Source organism: Vidua chalybeata, chromosome 11 (genome assembly GCF_026979565.1).
Source record: "Vidua chalybeata isolate OUT-0048 chromosome 11, bVidCha1 merged haplotype, whole genome shotgun sequence".
Lineage (NCBI taxonomy): Eukaryota > Metazoa > Chordata > Aves > Passeriformes > Viduidae > Vidua > Vidua chalybeata.
The window spans coordinates 16,689,491-16,707,426 of NC_071540.1; the positions used below are offsets into that span (position 1 = coordinate 16,689,491).

The 17,936-nt window shown below is 39.8% G+C and overlaps 1 protein-coding gene across 1 annotated transcript in view; it reads right to left on the reverse strand.

Annotated features, from left to right (window-relative positions):
• The window catches only part of LOC128793772 (polycystic kidney disease protein 1-like 2), a 36,130-nt gene extending 23,488 nt beyond the window's left edge, over positions 1-12,642 (reverse strand). The window contains 14 exon segments of the mRNA XM_053953182.1: positions 77-218; positions 472-592; positions 1,193-1,400; positions 1,970-2,075; positions 3,174-3,223; positions 3,945-4,043; positions 5,143-5,547; positions 6,200-6,429; positions 7,000-7,147; positions 7,571-7,681; positions 8,547-8,732; positions 11,283-11,447; positions 11,992-12,399; positions 12,402-12,642. Coding sequence (XP_053809157.1) covers positions 77-218; positions 472-592; positions 1,193-1,400; positions 1,970-2,075; positions 3,174-3,223; positions 3,945-4,043; positions 5,143-5,547; positions 6,200-6,429; positions 7,000-7,147; positions 7,571-7,681; positions 8,547-8,732; positions 11,283-11,447; positions 11,992-12,399; positions 12,402-12,642 — 2,620 coding nt within the window.
• Positions 12,643-17,936: the final 5,294 nt, after the last annotated feature.

Consider the following 17,936-nt stretch of genomic DNA (forward strand, 5'->3'; position numbering starts at 1 on the left):
ATATCAATATGATGTCATGTCAGCAGAGATTATCTCAAATAAGTCTGTAAACCCTAAAAACCCTGATACCCCCTACCTGTTACTTTAATCTGAAAAGCTTCTCCCTGTGTCTGCAAGAAGGAGCTGGTCATTCTCAACACGGATGAGTTGCTTTGAAGCAAATTCAAATAGTTCTGTTGGAAACCAGTCAGGCCACAGGCTAGAGGGAGGGTTGCAGACTGGAAAATCAGACAGAAAAGAACACATGGTAGTAGAGGCTCTTTGCTGTTCTTTCTGTTGTGATTTATCAGGAACAGGGTAGCAGTTTGGTGCCCTCCATTATAACCCCTCCCAATCCAGGCACCCCCTTGTCTCAGTCTTCACTAGTATTTTCTAAGCATCCACTTGACAAAATATCCCTCTGAGGTCATATGGCTTTGTGGATATTTATTTTTGTGTGTGCAGTGTTTCTGACCAATCTGGTGCTCTCACCTTGTTTTGGAATGTGTTATCTAAATACCAGTTATAATATATGGCATGGGAGTCCTCCTGTTCAGAGACACTCAAAACAACTTCATCACTAACATTCACTGGCTTGCAGTTTGCCTCACACCTGTAAGGAAGTAAGATGGGAGTTACACATAGTATGAGATGTCTAGGAAAAAACTTCACACATATCTTGTGGCATTTATTCCTATTGTGTCAATGAGGTTGACACATTGAAATCTCCAACACTGCAGTGGAGTCAAAAACCCTAAGCGGTTTTCAGAAGAATGTGTTTCAGTTTGTAAAAGGATTGTGTTCAGAAACATGGACTGAAAAATGCAGCAAGACTTATTTGGTCAGTAATTTTTATCATGATAAGGTGCAAATGGATTTAGAACAATAAGTTTTCTTTACTGTGAGGGTGTTGAGGCCCTGGCACAGGTTGCCCAGAGAAGCTGTGGGTGCTCTATCCCTGAAAGTGTTCAAGGCCAGGCTGATGGGGCTCTGAGTAACTTGATCTAGTGGAAGGTGTTCTGCCCATAACTGAGAGGTGGAACAAGATGATCTTTAAAGTTCCTTCCAGCCCAAACCATTCTGTGATTCTAGGATTCTATGATTCTAAAAGTACAATACTACTTTATTATCATTATTATTGGAAACTGTGGTCTTGCACTATGCTTGCGCAGTAATAATATTAACCTGTGAATACCAGGGTTTAAAACCAGACCTGATTTCCAGTTGCAGTTCTTGTTTTGCAGTCACATAGAGACATTGCTCATCCTGCCTCTCTTCACTGCCATAGTTTTGGATGGTAATCCTGACAGTCACTGCTGATTTCGGAGGAGGAAGGCAGGAAGGTGGGATTTGCACCTCACTTTGGTTGATTAGGATTATCTGTTGCTTCACACATTCATTCCAGGCAGGCCAGCAAGTTCCTGCAGAAACATTTCCTCTATAGTTAGAACAGCAAAGAGCTTTATAGACAAGTTTCTTGAACACAATTTAAGGAGTTGGTAATCTGGATTCAGAGTACAGGTTTTTCCAAAGTCATGTATGAGGTCAGGGATAATTATGGGGATAGAAGACAGATGGCCTGAATCCAAATCCTGTTTCCAGCCAGAAATGTGTTTGCATCATGTTTAATGTTAATTATTGCTGTTTTATTGAGACACATGTACTTTGCAAATGCCTGTGTAAGTCACTTGGGACTAATCCTTGGCTATGAGAGTGAAGCTTAGGACAGGTAGATCTTGAAAAACTAAAAAACGGAACCCTTTGGGAGAAGACAAAATGGAGTACTATGCCATGTTATATACCATAATTAGTTTGATCCCAAAACTAGGGTTGGGTAGAAGGACATTCTTCACGTACAGTGAGTGGCAAACTTTGAAGCCAGAAAATGAAGCATCCTTAAGTCAGATTTTCAACACTGAATCTGACACAACAGTGAGTTTGTTACTCATCAAGTACAAGTTGGTGAAAAAAGTTTGGGAAATGCACAAACCACAGGTCCAGAGAAAACTGGAATTATTGTTGTTGTCTGGCCAGCCAAGTGTAACAGTTGTGAAAGGATCCACATGGCGACTCGGTTTAATATATATTTTGTGATCCTAAATAAGAAGTAAATGTATCAGTTAGAACACAAACATGTATAAACACATACATATGTTGCTTCTTTATAATGAAAAAGGTCTGAAAGTTTAGACCCCAAATCACTGGATGCAGATCTGTACTTTATATCATCTTTCCCTTAGCAGAAGTAGTATGGAACTAGAAGCTATGGGAATAGAAGAGGATGGCACAGAAAAACTGTGTGGCAAAATTCTCCCAAATGCAGAATTGGTTTAGAAGTGCAGCTCCCATTTTCAAAACTAGGTACTTAGGAAATTAATTCCTATAAAAGCTTCACATCTGGACCAAGACTTCTAACCCTTGAACAACCATTTGTCTTCTGGTGCATTCCTTTTTTTTCCTGAATTGGATACATTGCAGCTATAAACAAAGAGAAGAAGGGGTAGCTGAGTTTGTCTTTCTGTGTACAAAACTGTGATAAACTTGGGTTTGGATTAGATTTATATTCCTCTGATGCAATATATTTTTACAGGCAATCTGTAAAGCATGATGGCTTCTTGAAGCAGTATATCTCCCATAGCAGATGTCTGTCTGCTAGTGTTACAGTTAAAAACTAGACTTTTAAGATGATAAAATATTCTATCTGACATTTTTATTATTTAAATCTGGACAGCTGCTAGCAATTGGTGTATCATTAACTTCTCAGTTTGCCAAAAACTGGAAGATTTTTCATTGCAAAATAAGTAAAACACTCCAATACAGAAGTAGAAAACACTTGGGAACCATATAAAATATATTAAACTCTACTTGAAGGATCACTTTCCAGAGAGAGGTTTGCATTAGTCAAGTAGATGAATTAAAAATTAATCTAAACACATTTTAACTTCCAAAACGGAATTGTTGTAAAAAGTTCATTTTCTTTAATCTTTTTTATGAATTGTAGATGGAATGCCTGTAAACACATTTGTCTCCAAGACTTGTGGTATAGATTTTGTGTTAAGCCATATGGGGAACAGAACATCTAGACCATAATTTACTATGCTACAAATACTTATTTTCCCTGTCTTATACAGCACTTTCACTGGTAAGAAAAATTTCTAAGCAATTTTAAAGAAAGATCCTTAAATAATACTTACATTTTTCTTTTGGGTATTTGTTTTGTAGCTGCCTTCTTCCTTATCAGAATCTGTTTAATGCAAAAAAGAACAGAATATTTTAGTGCTACCTGGAAAGCTTTCAGACATCCTCAATGAATATGACTTAAATCCACAGGATTTGACTCCTGTCAGTGTGAAAGATGGGGCTATAAGAATCAGATTCCAGAGCTGTGACAAACAGCACAGTCAAATTTGTAAAATGGTAACAACAAGCTCATCAAAGACTGCAAAGGAGATGATCCTGATTCTTCAACCATAATGGTATAAATAAAAATATATTCACAGAAGGTGATGGAGTTTCACTGATGTACAAAGGAAAACTGATGGAAAGCACAGGAAAACTTTCAATACAATTAGTGCTAAGGTTATTTTATTTCTGATATAATCTGCTCTTGTAAATGCAAGGATGAGCCATCTAGAAGCCATTAGTGACAGCAATTTATGAGGCTGCTGTGATGCAAATATTTTCTGGTTTCAAAGCTATGTCCCAAGCCATAAACTTCACTCATTATTTCTAGGACAAACAGCAAATGTGCAATGTGTTACATATATAGAGTGATGCTAATTTATGACTACATCAAAGTCAGGGAATCTGCCTTCATCAGGAAGAAGCCTCCACAAAAGTTTTCAGCACTGTTGCTGGAAGGAAAGCAATTACTATATGCAAACCATAAACACTCCATGAAATGCTCTGATTGCAAAAAGACATTTAGGTGGTCAAAACCAGCACTGTCAGATTAATGCAATTACCTTTTTTATGGGAGCTGTTTGCCAACACAGTGATGAATCCAAGATCCAGGCTCATGTTTGAGAAGTCATTCATGGCCACCACTTTCACTAGAAAAGTACCTAGAGAAGGCAAAGGGCCAGTTAAGAGTAGCAGTGGGCCCAGTCCAACGAGCTTGAGGTATAATATCCAATTTGTAAAGAAAACTTCCTTCTTTTCTGTTAAGAGTTTTCAGAGGGGTTTCTGGTGGGTATCCACTGCTGAAAGGCTTTTACTGGAATGTTTTTTCCCTTTATCTCAACTTCTGAATAACTCCTCCGCCCTTTTTCTAGCCCTTGTCATGCAATTTTTTGTCAGCTGACTATGGTATCACACAGGAAACTAGAGGTGTACAAACACTGGAGGCCAAATGAGTTTAGGCATCTTGAGACAGCAGTTATCTTGTTTGAAAATTTCTGCCTATGGGGAAGGAATGTTCAAATGGGTACAGGGAGAACAAATGAAACTTTAATATTGAATAATTTAAAAATATGAAATGAAATCATAATTAGCTTCTTCTATTCCCACTTTGGCATGGGGTTGGAATAGCTCATTAGAGGTGGAAACTTTTTTATCTTCTGCTACTGTTAATTACCTCTACAGCACAATCTGCCTAATTCCACATTTTAAAGGCTTTGACTATGTAATAATGGAAGAGTAATATTACTAAAATGTTTATTCATAACTAACTCCAACAAAAGTTATGTGTTGGAAATGGACATGCAGAAAAACTCCCCTTTTCTTTGTCATCTCTACTGAGAGCTCCTCAGAGTATGAATAACTTCAGTGTAAAATGCAGAGCAGTATAAACTTGAAACATAATGAACAAACAGGAGGGAAACACTTTGCTATTCAAGAAAATGTCCTCATTTGTACTTCAATCAGATGGTGCCATGAAAAAACAAACCCTATGTCTCTTTACTGTGTCTCTTCCATTGCAAGAATCAGGTGAAGCCTTGCTCTGACTCTGCAGAGCAGAGCCATTTGTCAGCTCCATTTTTTAGCTCACTTACATAGGGTTGTGCTGTTCATCCTGCTCTGCATACTAAGTTTGAGCAGTCAGAAAAGCTGCCAAATTCAGCTGTGCATTACTGTCCCCTAGCCCAGGATGCTGTGACTCTTTATGTGACCTGTACTCATCTGTGATGTCCTGGAAGCACAGGAGGTGTCAGGGTGCTGTACCTTCCTGGGGCACGGGAACACCGTATGTCCGCAGCTCCCCACGAGGGCTGTCTGCTTTGTGCCACTGGGTTTGGTTGGATCCAATCACCTCAAACATCAGCTTCTCTGGGGCACCATGGGACACAGAGACATTCACCTCCAAATCCTCCCCCAGCTGCAGGGTGTGGGAAGCTACTGCAGCCTGAATTCCAGATACTGGCTCAATTAAATGAACAGCAATAGTCCCAGAGATCTCCGATGCCATCGTGTTCCTGGATGCTCGGATTTCCAGCTGATGCATCCCTGGGCCTATCAGCTCTTGAGAGGCACTGCTGAGTGTCAGGTTATGGGGGACAAGACCTTCTTTTGCACTGGATTCACTCAGTGTCATGTTTCCTGCTAACATAGTGTAGGTTACTTCATTGCCTGCAAAAACACAGATGAAAATTTCTCACAGCTTGTGCAACAGGCCAACAAGTTCCAGCTGCTTTGTGCAGCATTCCAGTGTTTATACAGGAGTCACAAGAACACTGCAGCAAAGCAGTCATTTTTAATAAAGTCACTTAAGGTGACTTAATGAAAATCTATTGTGTGTTTTCTGCTGGGAATGTTTTGAGAAGAGAATTCAATTATACACTACTGAATTTTATTTTTTTCAGCATATATGTGGATTCTAGGAACTTGAAGTGAGAAAGAAATGTATACCAGCAAATGTGTCCAGCTCAGAATGGAATCCTCTTACTCTAATCAGAGGAGCATTTCCATAAATTTCTAACTTCAAATACAGAAATATTCTGACTGGCATCATGTTGATTTTTGTGACTAAAGGTATGCTTGTGCTGTCAGCTTTGTCAATAGGAGAAAAGGGTTTATACTTATGCTTTAGGTGGTGAAATATCTCTGAGAAAGAACCCCTCCAAGGGAACTGAGAGAATTAAATTGCAGGAATACAACAATTAGAGGGAAAGCATTGACTAAAAAGAATTCTTATTTTGCATAATGACAATACTGCTTCTATCCTAAGGATGGCCATAATATTTATCCTTCCCTTTAAATCATGCAGAGAAATTATCCTTACCTCCACTGAGCTGAACTTGGATCCACAACACCTCCCCAAAGAGCATACGGCAGCAGGAGCTGTTCCCTGTTTCATACTGGCTGTAGCACCCAGTAATGCTGAGCTGATCCACCTGATCTTGAACTGTCACCTGCCTCTGTGCCATCACGTGCCACTCACTGGTGGTGCACTCCACAAAAACAGTAAACTCCCCAGGAGAGGAGTACCTGTATGTGAGGTTGCTGACCAGTCTAGAATAGAAAGGGAAGAGCTGTTTGTTGTGGAAGACCCTCCTGGGAAGTCCTTCACCTTACATGATAACACATCCCCAAATTTCATTCATTCAAATGTCATTCCTACCACTCAGACAAAATCTAATTTTTAAATCCAGCAGAAAAATGTTTGATGTATTAAAGACAGGATTTATATGCACTTAAAATAAAAACTACAGAATGTCCTTGTTATATTTTGTTATTAAAAAAAAAAAAAACCAACACTCTTTAAACTTAATAAAATAATATTTGCTTGTAGTTTGGCAATTTCTGACATGTTTTTGGTAATTTTGAGTCTTAAGATCTGGAATAAATAGTCTTGGAAATAGGAAACACTTGTAATAGGAGAAAGATTTTGCTTGGCAGCTTAATATAAGATTTTGTGTTGATTTCGAAACAGGTTTTTGCAGAATCCAAATCCCTTGTAGGAATGTTCTATTATTGAGCTATCTAGTTTTTAACATCTCATTTATGAGATTTGACACATTCAATAAAGTGCAAGCAATGAAAGGTACTGTTCTCTGAAGAGAAATGAAGGCTGTGTCTTACGTTAGAGGGTAGTAAGGATCAATGGTGTGACCATCGCCAGTGCTAATGGTACAGGAAAGGTTCCCAGAGTATGGTGAGAGCAGCCAGGTCAAAGTGAGCGTGATATTTTCAAAGACAAAACATGTGTCTGTCATAATCAGCTGCAGACCTGCAAAGCAGAATGACAATTCAGTGCCTGGGTTTGTCTACTTTTCTTACAAAATTCAATTGATTTTCAGGCATTGAAAGCCAGCCTGCTCCAAACCACAGCTGGTACTGCTGCTAATTTGTGTGCATTAGTGGTGTGACAGGGAGCTGATTCTTTTCCATGACTAGTAATCAAAATTCTTGTTGGAACATAATTTTATCTAAATATGTTTTATGTGTCTGAATTTCTGGGCTTTGTATTCTACCCAGAACCCTCAGTTATGATGGGAATCTACATTTTTGTGCCTATTTATTTGCAGTGATCACCATTATTCCAGTTTCTTGTCTGAGGATGGAACAGTGATTTTTAAGATAAATATCAGTGATCTCAGTGTTACAGCAAAGAACAGGACAGGCTTCTAGTGTGGACAGCCCTTCCTCTTACCTTCCTTGCAGTGGTATTGAACAGACAAATAGCTTCCCAAAGCTGGACAAGGATCTCCAAAGAAAGTGCCATCTGCTGCCACCTGGCAGGCCTGCAGCCCGTGACACTGGCCTGGAAAGGGAGCATTTCAGATCAGCAAGTGGCTTTTAACTCTACTGCCACAACAGCTCAGATGGAAGATGATTGAGAAACAAAAAGGGCAGGAGGAGCAGCATCATGTCTTTGATTTCTAGACAAATTTCCACATCACTTTGACTTTAGCGTGTTGCTTATTTTGTGGCATTTCTTAGCAACACTTCATTTTATTGGAACAAAGTTAAATTTGAAAAGCTATTAAAAAAAAAAAAAAAAAAAAAAAGCGCTTTTGTGTTTTCTTTAATTTTGCCTGGAAGCCCCAGGAATCTCTCCCCGGGGACAGGCCACTGTTCAGTATCCACGCCCTTGGCTGCGCAGGGTGGGTGCCTGACATGCAGCAGCAGGTCCCTCCTGCCCTCATGTCCCCACAGGTGACAGCCTTTTCACCCCTCCTGCTTTGGAGTTCGGTTTGTTTGGATGTGTTGCCTTCCACCTCTAAAACCTTGTGTATCCCACTGAATTTGTCAAGGAATCGGTGCGCTCACTTATTTTCTTCATACACTAAGAGGAGCCAGCCCCACCCTTGTCCTTCATTTGCTCCTCCTCCCCTCTGAAACTTTGCTCCTGACAAAACCCCTCCTTTTGCTCCTCCTCTCCTTCTCAGAATCGGAATTTTCCCTCCTCACAAAACCCCTCTTTTCCATCCAGCCTCCTGTAGCAGCCTCCTCCCTGTCAGAAGTCCTCTGTGATTCCCTTCATTTTAGGAATAATCCACTTCATTTTAGGAATAATCCACTTTCCCATTTGCTAACTCTACTGGAAAAAAAGAGAAAGTATTCGAGGCACAAAGACCTTTGGTACACACTCTGTGTTTTTGACAAGCAATGCTGTAAGATACCACCTGCTACTTCATCCTTGACACTGATCCAGCTGCAGCCTTCATCTCTTTCAAACTGCAGAGGAGTTTCTGACACACAGTAGTGAGGGGTCTTCCGCCCATAGAAGCTCTCTTCAATTTGAATCACTTCTCCTGATCCACACTGTACAGTGGCATTGTAATTATCACAAGCGATGCTCTGGCCAGATTCTAATAGGAGAAAAAAAACCCGACTATTACCTTTTTAGAATTTCGGGAAAATCCTGCTACAATTCTACTCCATGTTCATTTTGTTTTGTTTGTCTTTCTTCCCTTTTCTCCCTTTTAAGCTAAAAAATTAAGAAAATTTAAGAAAATTAAAAAGAATGAAATATTTTTATTTTTAAAAAGTCAAAATGAATAGATTTATGTTTTTACTGCCTTACAATATTGAGGACATTTTCAATAAGCAAAAATATTGTAATTATAAAAATAGATAGTATTTTGTGAAAAACTCTTAGCATTTGTTTGACCTGAAATACTGGAAGGTTTAAAGTTGCTCCTTACTTCCAAAAGAGATGTATGGATTGCACAATATTCAGGTAATTGCTTTGGAGAATAGTTTGCATATTAAGTATGGGAGCTGATCCCATTTCTGCCACAGAGACTCCTTTGTTCCTGTGTGATATTGGACTGACTTCATTCAGCAGGACTCTCGGATGGGTAAGGTCATAGCTCTAAATACATACACCTCATTCTTTGATTAATCTGGGACAGTTAATTATCTTTCAGAATTCTTTGTATCATGTAGTAATCAGGATACTTAATACCCTGAAGAGGAGGATGTGAATAACTGCTCTCATATGGGAGTGTTGCAAAAAGATGTTTTTGTTTCAGCTCTTCCAGGTTTAAATACATTGTCCTCCTGTTGTTGTTTGGATCATTCCCCTCAATTCCTTTGATTAACAGTGCCAGTGTGTGCACACAGCAATAATTGTGTGCTATTGTTATTTAAAGGCTAAAGCTAAGCCTGGCTGTAACTATAGCAACATGATCAGTTTGCAGATTAGAGCTTTCTAAATAAGCTTGTAAAATAACTTGCTGGTAAATTCTAGTATGGACCATTATCTCATGCCTTTTTTTGTTCTCTACATGCAGATTTCTCACAGTATTTGCTGTCTCAGCAACTTTTACATGGAAGGATGTACAAAACTTGGTCTGTGCTTCTAGGTACAAACCCAGCATTGATACATATATATTTACTATAACAAACTGCTAACCTACAGAGCACCAAATGGTAGAATTGACTTGATCTGGTTTTGGTTTCCTGGGTAGTGGAATGATGAATGTAGTGTAGGATATTGTTGCTCTTTCAATTTAATGGGCTTTCAGTCAGATCCTAGGGTAACAGATGAGAGTTTCCTTACAAACAGACAGTTGTCTACTGTGGTTATAATGGCAAAATAATTTTAGTTTGTTTTTGCAAGAAAAATAAGCTTAAGGGATTGTGCTGTCTGCCAGTTTCCTCTCCCCCAGTAATTTTTAGTGTTAGTCATCTTCAGCTAAATTAGATGTATATATAAACCTCCAACACCCTAAAAATTCATGAAATGCAATATCTAGGGAGAAGAGAAAGAGCTACATCAATGCCATGGACATGGAATTCAAGTGGCCAGCACATACAGCTGGAGCTCTGGAGCAGCTGCAGGAGAGGCAGCTGAGGCAGTGAAAAGTATTTGCAGAGGTGGGACATGCTGGGGATATGGGAGTGAACTGGGAGTGCTGAGGAGAGTAGGGAGGGGATGTGGAGCAGAAAATCAGGATAGGAAACAAAACTTTATTAGCTTTGCTTTTTGCAGAACAACTTGTTATTTATGTCGGTAGTAGTAGACTGCTGGACTGGGCAGTAGCAGTTCTAGGGCTTGTGGAAACCTGTACGTGCATACTTGATTAGAAGCCTTTTTATAATAGTGAGCCCACAGCCAGACTGTCCTTCCAGTGCTTGTGACCCCAGTTCTAGCTGCAGTTTAAAGTACTCTGGTGCAAAGTGGGAGGAACACAAATTCCCCTCATATCTATAGGTGGAAAGGGATGATATTGCCAGCATTCCTGTCCAGAACTGTTTGTTCACTCAGTTGTCACAATTTGAGTGACACAATGTCTGTGGATTTTCTGTCTGAGCACAGGAAGTACAGGTTCCTGTCTGCTTCCTTAACCTGGGAAAACCTTGAAGTTCACATAGTGTAAGGGTCTCAGAAGAAACAAGAAAAACTTGCTCTCACTTTTGCTCACTCCAGGCTGCAAGGAGTGGTGCCTCTGGAAGCCTGCCTGTATTTTTGCTTCAGTTACAAATGGAAATTATTCTGGCACACATTAATGAGTGTTTTTATGGTACAGCCATACGAGTCCTACCTAGCCCAGGTATTATGGTGTTGTGGGAGTTTATTCTTGCAGCCATGCTTTAACATAGCCAGCTTATGTCCACTGAAGATGTGGACAGCTGCACCTTAGAGTCACTCTCAGATCTGTTTCTATTTTATCAACCCTCTGCTGGAACCCTGGGCCTTAATGTCTGGTTGCTGAGCACCAGTGGGTTCTTCCTTCTTTGGATCAGCACATTGGAAAAAGAGCACCTGCTGGGGTTATATGACTTTTTGATTGTTCACATTTAGTAAGATTCATGAAGTTATTTACCAGCTACTTGGAAAGCAACAAGGCAGTTTATGCCCCATTGTGATCACAGCACACTCACTTCGCTATTCCAGCTGTTGTGTATCTTACCAAACTCACAAATGAAGTCAAATTCCTGGCTGCAATTTTCAGTCACACCCCACTGATACTTGGCATTCTTCAGGATGTATCCACACGTGGATGAGAAGGGAGATGGCTGATCCTTGTACCAGTTACTGTAGATTATATTTGAAGTGTCCAGCCAAGTTATTGACCCTGTGAACAGAGAAATTGTGTCCTGAATGTTTATTTTCCACAGTAATGCAATTAGAGTCAGAGCCTGCAGAGCAGGACTGTAGCCCTGCTCCTACTGAAGCAGAGATGGTTTAGTCTGGGTAAGGATCTTCAATTACATTTTATATTGAAACTGATACAATCATGAAAAGAGACACTGCCATTTCCATCAGTGCTCCCAACCTCAAGATTTCACCATTTCCCTTGCATCAGACCTTGCAGCACTTCCTACTGGGATGAATTGGCTTCCACTGGAGACCTAACCCAGCACAGTTGTTTCACTGGGTCAGCAAGCTGGTCTCATTCAGCATGTGTTCACACAACCACAAGATCCAATGGAAAGGGTGATTACATGCAACAAGGAAGTGAAGCAGGCAATTAAAGAAATTAATATAAATCTGAAGATACAGCAACAAAAGAAGCTTTTCAGCAGATATTTACAAAGGGACTGACTGCATTTCCTACCATATTGAGAAAACATCATAAGCTGGTACAATTTTAAAGATGTGATTTTAAAACCACTTACCATCAGTAGTTTCATTCAGCGAGGAGTTTGAAATCAGTCCTATCCACCATTCCTGATCCTCAGCAATATGTTTTTGCAAGAACTCTTGAGTTTCCTCATTGTGAATAAAGACAAGATGCCCTCCTCCTCTCTCACACCAGCTCTGGGCACCTGTGAAGGTTTGCTGGAGTCTAACAAACTCATAGCATGAATGGTTGAAAGCTTGCTGGTACTTTGAACAAGGTATTCCTCCATCAGTTGCTTCCTCCACAGCCAAACTCACAGCAAGAGAAATCAGAACTGTGACCCCCAGCCACATTCTCAGCTCAGTGCCATGCATCCCACTGGTCTTGCTTACCAGGACACCACTCTTTTTGCTGCCTTCTTCAAAAGCTTGAGATGTCATCCTTGTCATGTCATCAGCATTCTCCTTCCTCTTTGCTCCTTGCCACAACAGCAGCAATAGAGGATGGAACAGAACAGAACTTCTAATATATAATTGTCATTGTATCTGGGGGGTGTTGTGCTGATGCTAAGCCCCTGCACTGACCCTTGTGAGCTGCATTGTACAAATGTCACATCCCATGTGAGATCAGTTTGAGGAGAAGACATTAAATCATTGCTTTCCTTGTGAGCAGAGAAGATAAAGTTGATATATGCTACTGTGGACATGTGGAAAAGTGAGATAAAGCTCCTACATCAAAGGCTTCATTGTGTGAGCATTGAAGCTGGGAGGTCTTTACAACAAATAGCAACAACAAACAGCAAATAGTGAGAATAAAAAAAAAGAGAAACACAAGGAGTTGTGAGATGGGAAAACACTCTGCTTCTCTAGATACATTTAATTGGTCTGGATTGCTTTATTTTTAATAATTATTGAGGTCCTTCTTTTAGATGCTAATGCAATGTCTATAATTACTGTGTCAGATCCATCCTGCCTCCTTGTTTATGCATGTGCAGATTCATCTCAGCTGTTCCAAATAGGCTTCATTTTGAACTGTTGTGTTTGCTTAGAATTCCACACCCCAAGTGAAATGCTCCCATCATCCCTTAAAAGATAAGCTGCTCAGCTCTTTGGAGCTACAGTATTTATACCTGCTGGGAGGCAGAAGAGAAGGCCATAACTTAATCCAATGGTTTAGAAAAGATGAAAATATTGCCTTAATCATCAGAACTACTTGAGAGCCCTATTAGCACATTCCAATGGCTGATGATGGACTTTGGGAAGCAAGCCCAGCAACATTTAGGAGCTGAAATCTCTAAATGCATCTCAACTTCCTTATAAAAGATATCCATCAGGTTTACAAAGCCACCAGCTTACTAGGAGCACAGTACAAATAAGGATTTTTAGCTATGGTGATCCTCCCGTCCTTGGCATTAACTCCATTAAGTTTGATGCCATTATTATTAATTTTTACCACCATAACCCAAAACTGAAAGAACGTATTTAGGCATGGGTCAGTAAGAGTTACCAGAGCACAGAGGAATCAGCAGTGTTTGATGGATTCCTGCACTGCAGAAATGCCTCCTGCACTGCACTGCTGGGCTGAAGGCAGTGCCCATCCCTGCAGTGTGCCAGTCCAGCTCCAAAGCTTTCTGCCAAAGTGCTTGCACTGCATCCAGTCAATATCTAAGAGTGAACTTCAATCCCAAGACCTTTCTGGACCTCCTGTTTATGGCTGTCGTGCTCAGCTGGAAAAAGCAGAACTGTTATCAGGGTTTTCAAGATAAAGTTAATTGGGAAGTGTTTAAAGGATAGGAAAATAGTGGGGGATGAGAGGAAAGGAGAAGAAAATACACTTTTCTGGATGTCTTCTTTCTCACCATGCCTGTAAATCACGAGTTCAGCTATGGAGCCCTTGGAGCAGATCCCACATGAATTTCTGACTGATTAATAGGGAGAGCTTATGGAGCAGCTAAGATATGAATACTGGGACTGGATTGCCCAGCTCTGGAGAAGGCCAATCCATATTCTAATTAGCTAATTGGCCCAGACACCCCTCCCCTTCCTGGATGAGATTGTGCAACTACTATTATCAGCTGCTTTTCTTGTGGGTGTCTGCAAATTAGGAATCCCTTTCAGGCCCCATAAAAATCTTCACAGGCTTCAGTTTGGGAACATCCAATCCAAGTGTTTTATATTCAAGCTGTTGTAGCAGTCAGAGATGAGGGCAGATGCATTTAAGTTAGTTGGCTACTGTATTTTTGCATGATGCTTTCTCCAGACTCCCTGCTTCTTCCTGGGCCCTGCAGACTTGCCAGGCTTCACAGGAGCTGGCATCCAGCCCTCCCACTTTATCCTTCTAGATAAGAAAAGCACAGCCTGTTTCTGAAAGCACAGGCTGATGAAGGAGACTGTACTTAAATGCACTGGCTTGGTGATACAGACATTTCCAGTAGGAGCTCACTTTTGTGATGAATGTGTTCTGTAGCATTGTCCAGTTCTTTCTCTGCTGCTGGAATCTGACTACATGAACATACTAAAAATGCCAGGGCTGAGCATGCCACAGGCTCTCCCCTGTGAATCTGCTCCAAAGGCATTGAAATTAATGGAAGTCTTGTCTCTGGCATTGATGGATTTTGAAATAGGCCCTGAAAAAGAACAAATAATGTTTGGAAATGTCTACAAATAAAGCCAAGCTCTTCAAGTGAGTCTACTGTTGGCAATTTCTATAGCAATGTGCATTTTTTTCCTAATCTACGGTTGCTATAAGTTACTCTTCAGCTGCCTGCAGCAGATGGAGAGTGGAAGAAAGACAATTTCCCTCTTTGGCAGTTTGTTGACTTTTTATACTTCAGTGCCAGGAAAGTATTCTGTCAGTTTATTGTTTACCACAAGAATGAGAAAAGCATTTACATGAAAAGAAAATACTGCTTTGAAAGCATCAAAATTAGCAGCTAGGGTCTCCAGGAAGAGAGAAACTTCTGAAAACCCTTTTCACTCCTAAGTAAGAACTCATTTGATGTCAGGTAAACAGTGCTCCTTGAACTTACCTTCTTGTGGGAAACTTGTCTTTTGCATTCTTCCTCAACAGAAATATTTTTTAAAATAGCTTTCTTATGCCAGAAGTCATTGACTTCGGAGTGGTCCTGGTCTGTACCCAGTGCAGATCACAGATCACAGCTGCATCATGACAGCCTGAGAATGTCCTGTGATTCAAACTGCAGCACTGCAGAATAGCTTGACAATCCATAATAGAGACCATAAAGTGCTAGATTTGAAGAATTCAGGAAGTGAAGAGCTGCCAAAGAGAAGGAATAAATCACACCCCTGTTCATTTGGCTGTTGTTCATTTGCCTTGAGGAAGAGCAAGTAAATTTACTCTCTATAGGAGGATATTACCATCTTTTCATTCCTGAATATTACTGAATCTAATATATAGATTTTTATCAGGAATATAAACACCTCTGTGTTCTATTAATTGAGTAAACATAAAAATGGAAAACTTATTTCCATTGCTTTGACTTTGAGGTAGAAAAGAAGATTATTTTCAGGTATCATGAACTTGAGACAAGATTATGAGTAGTTCATTTTACTGTGTCATGTAAACTTCTGCAGTGTGAAGAACATTGTTACCCTGATAGGTAGGAAGTACTGAGTTCTGAGGAGACTCTACCTCTACCTCTACACCTACACCTACACCTACACCTACACCTACACTTACAACTAGACCTACACCTTCCATCTCTTCAGCTGGCTTTAAAAATGCTCATTTGCCAATTAGTTTAAGAAGGTGGATCACAACTTCCTTCCTTGCTCTCCTGTGCTGCTTATCCTGATGGTGAGACCCGGTTATTGCTGACTGAAAAGGGTTTGGTCTTGTTGTTGCTTCTACTGTCTAATTTTCCATGAGGCAACTCGTTGAACTTACCAGTGATCCCTGCCAAGTTGCAATTTTGATGTTATCTTGTTTATAAAAACAGGGAAAACAATTCTTATCTGTACAGGGTGTAATAATTAAATTAGATGTTCATGCCTGCCATAATGGGGTCAGGATAAAGGACCAACATTCAGGAGCTGTTGGTTTGAACATAATTTCTGTTTATAAGATGTGTATAGTTACTTGGATAAGTCTTCACCTGGATAAGTCCCTGAGGGTCTTCTCATAGGAACCGTCCCCTTGGAATTGTCTGGCATTGCCTTTAGGCTCATAGCTGGCCTCTCCTCACTGCCACAGTTGATGCCTCAGTCCCTGTCTCTTTCCCAGCTCTTTCCCCTGTGTTATTGCCTGCAGAGCAGAACTTTGACTGTTAGGAAGAAGGGGATAAGTGGGCCCCATAAGAACATTTATTGAGCTGGGGTTATTGAAGGCCAAATTGAGCCCCAAGCTCACTCGGAAAGGAGCAGAACTATCTCAAGAACCTGATGATACCTCATATGTCCTTGTGATCATGTTTGACTAAGTGGCACAATTTAGATCTGCCATTGCCCTAATGTCTTAATTAGAGAACTGTTCAAAGCATTAAAGGTGCCCTCTTTGAGTAAAACATTAACTGGTAGATACAAATGGACTGAACTTTGCCCAGCACACACAGAGGTAAAATAAATTGCTTGGATCTGAATTTACAGCCATCATTTACAGCCATTGTGTCTGCAGTCTCTCCAGATTTCCACAAGTGTAAAGCTGGCCAGACTTCTAAGGTGTTTCAGTTTCCACCTCTTGTTTGTTTTATTTTATTTTATTTAATTACACATTTTTCTTCTGCTTATTATGAGCTATTTCAGAGCTTACAGGGCATGGAAACAAAGAGGGGAAAAAAGATTTATTACAAGTTGTTTTCATTGATAATGTCTCGTACGAGAAGATATCCAGCAGCTTACAAGAGAGATCAGCTTCATAATTCCCATAATGAGAGGATTGGAGGCCCAGCAGCCTCTCTGTTCAGGAACACTGTTTTTGTGCTAAGCCCTCTACACTCAGTTGCCATTTGCTAAAAGCACAAAGCAGTCCTTTTGAGTTTTTCTTTATGTTCCCCCAAAGATGTACAGTAGGCTACTAGGTAGGATAGAGCAGCAACATTAATTTCTGTCATTGTACCCATTTGTGACCCCATTTCTACACCTTCAGTCATGGAACTGAGTATCAACCTTCACATTGTCATTCTGCCCACTTGAAAACACTTGACTGAACTGTATAATTTACATATTAAAACATGTAAATAGGGATGTTGAAAGGTGCAAATGAGATTATAGAAGTCTTACAGCAAGGAATTTTATGTGGACACTGTGGTTGTTTATTTGTTTTAATGTCTAGTGTTTAAATATTTGGGCTTTATGATCACTGGGCAGTCTCAGTCTGATGGATACCAGTATTGGTAGGCCAGCAGTTCCGTGCCTCAGCACTTGAAGAGTTTTAATATTAAGTTACTTTATGTATTTATTTTATGTATTTCTCATGGTAGGTATTAAATCTATGACTGTAGAAAAACAAGCAATACTTCTGTTTATCAAAGAAATTGTGAAATCCCAGAAAAAACTCCCCTTCCCCAAAATTAAAATCTTAAAAAGGAAATTAAAATCTCAGAAAAACAGTTACTTTTGTCCAAATGATATAACAGTTTTGACCTAAATAATACCTGGTCAGAATAATATAGGGAAATTATTGTTATTTAAATTTGAACAAACTACATTAGTAATTTATGTTTGCAATTACATCTGGACAGTGCAAGTGGCGTGTTTCTAAATAGTCTGGTGGCAGTTTTGTGAAATGAAGTCATGCCAATAAAAGAGTATTTAACAAAGATAAGAACTTGTGTTTCTAGATAGTGAGAGAGCAATCAGTGTGATTTCAGCAAAAACAACTCCTAAGTTCATATCAGTTTTGCTATTGGAGTTTTATTTGTTAGTAATAGATAACTGTTGATAGCTGAAAGTTCTTAGCACAGCTTAAAAGTCATATATGTCAAATCAATTTGACCTTTGTTAATGGGCTTTAATTAGAACTCAATTTCTACAAGCAAAAGAC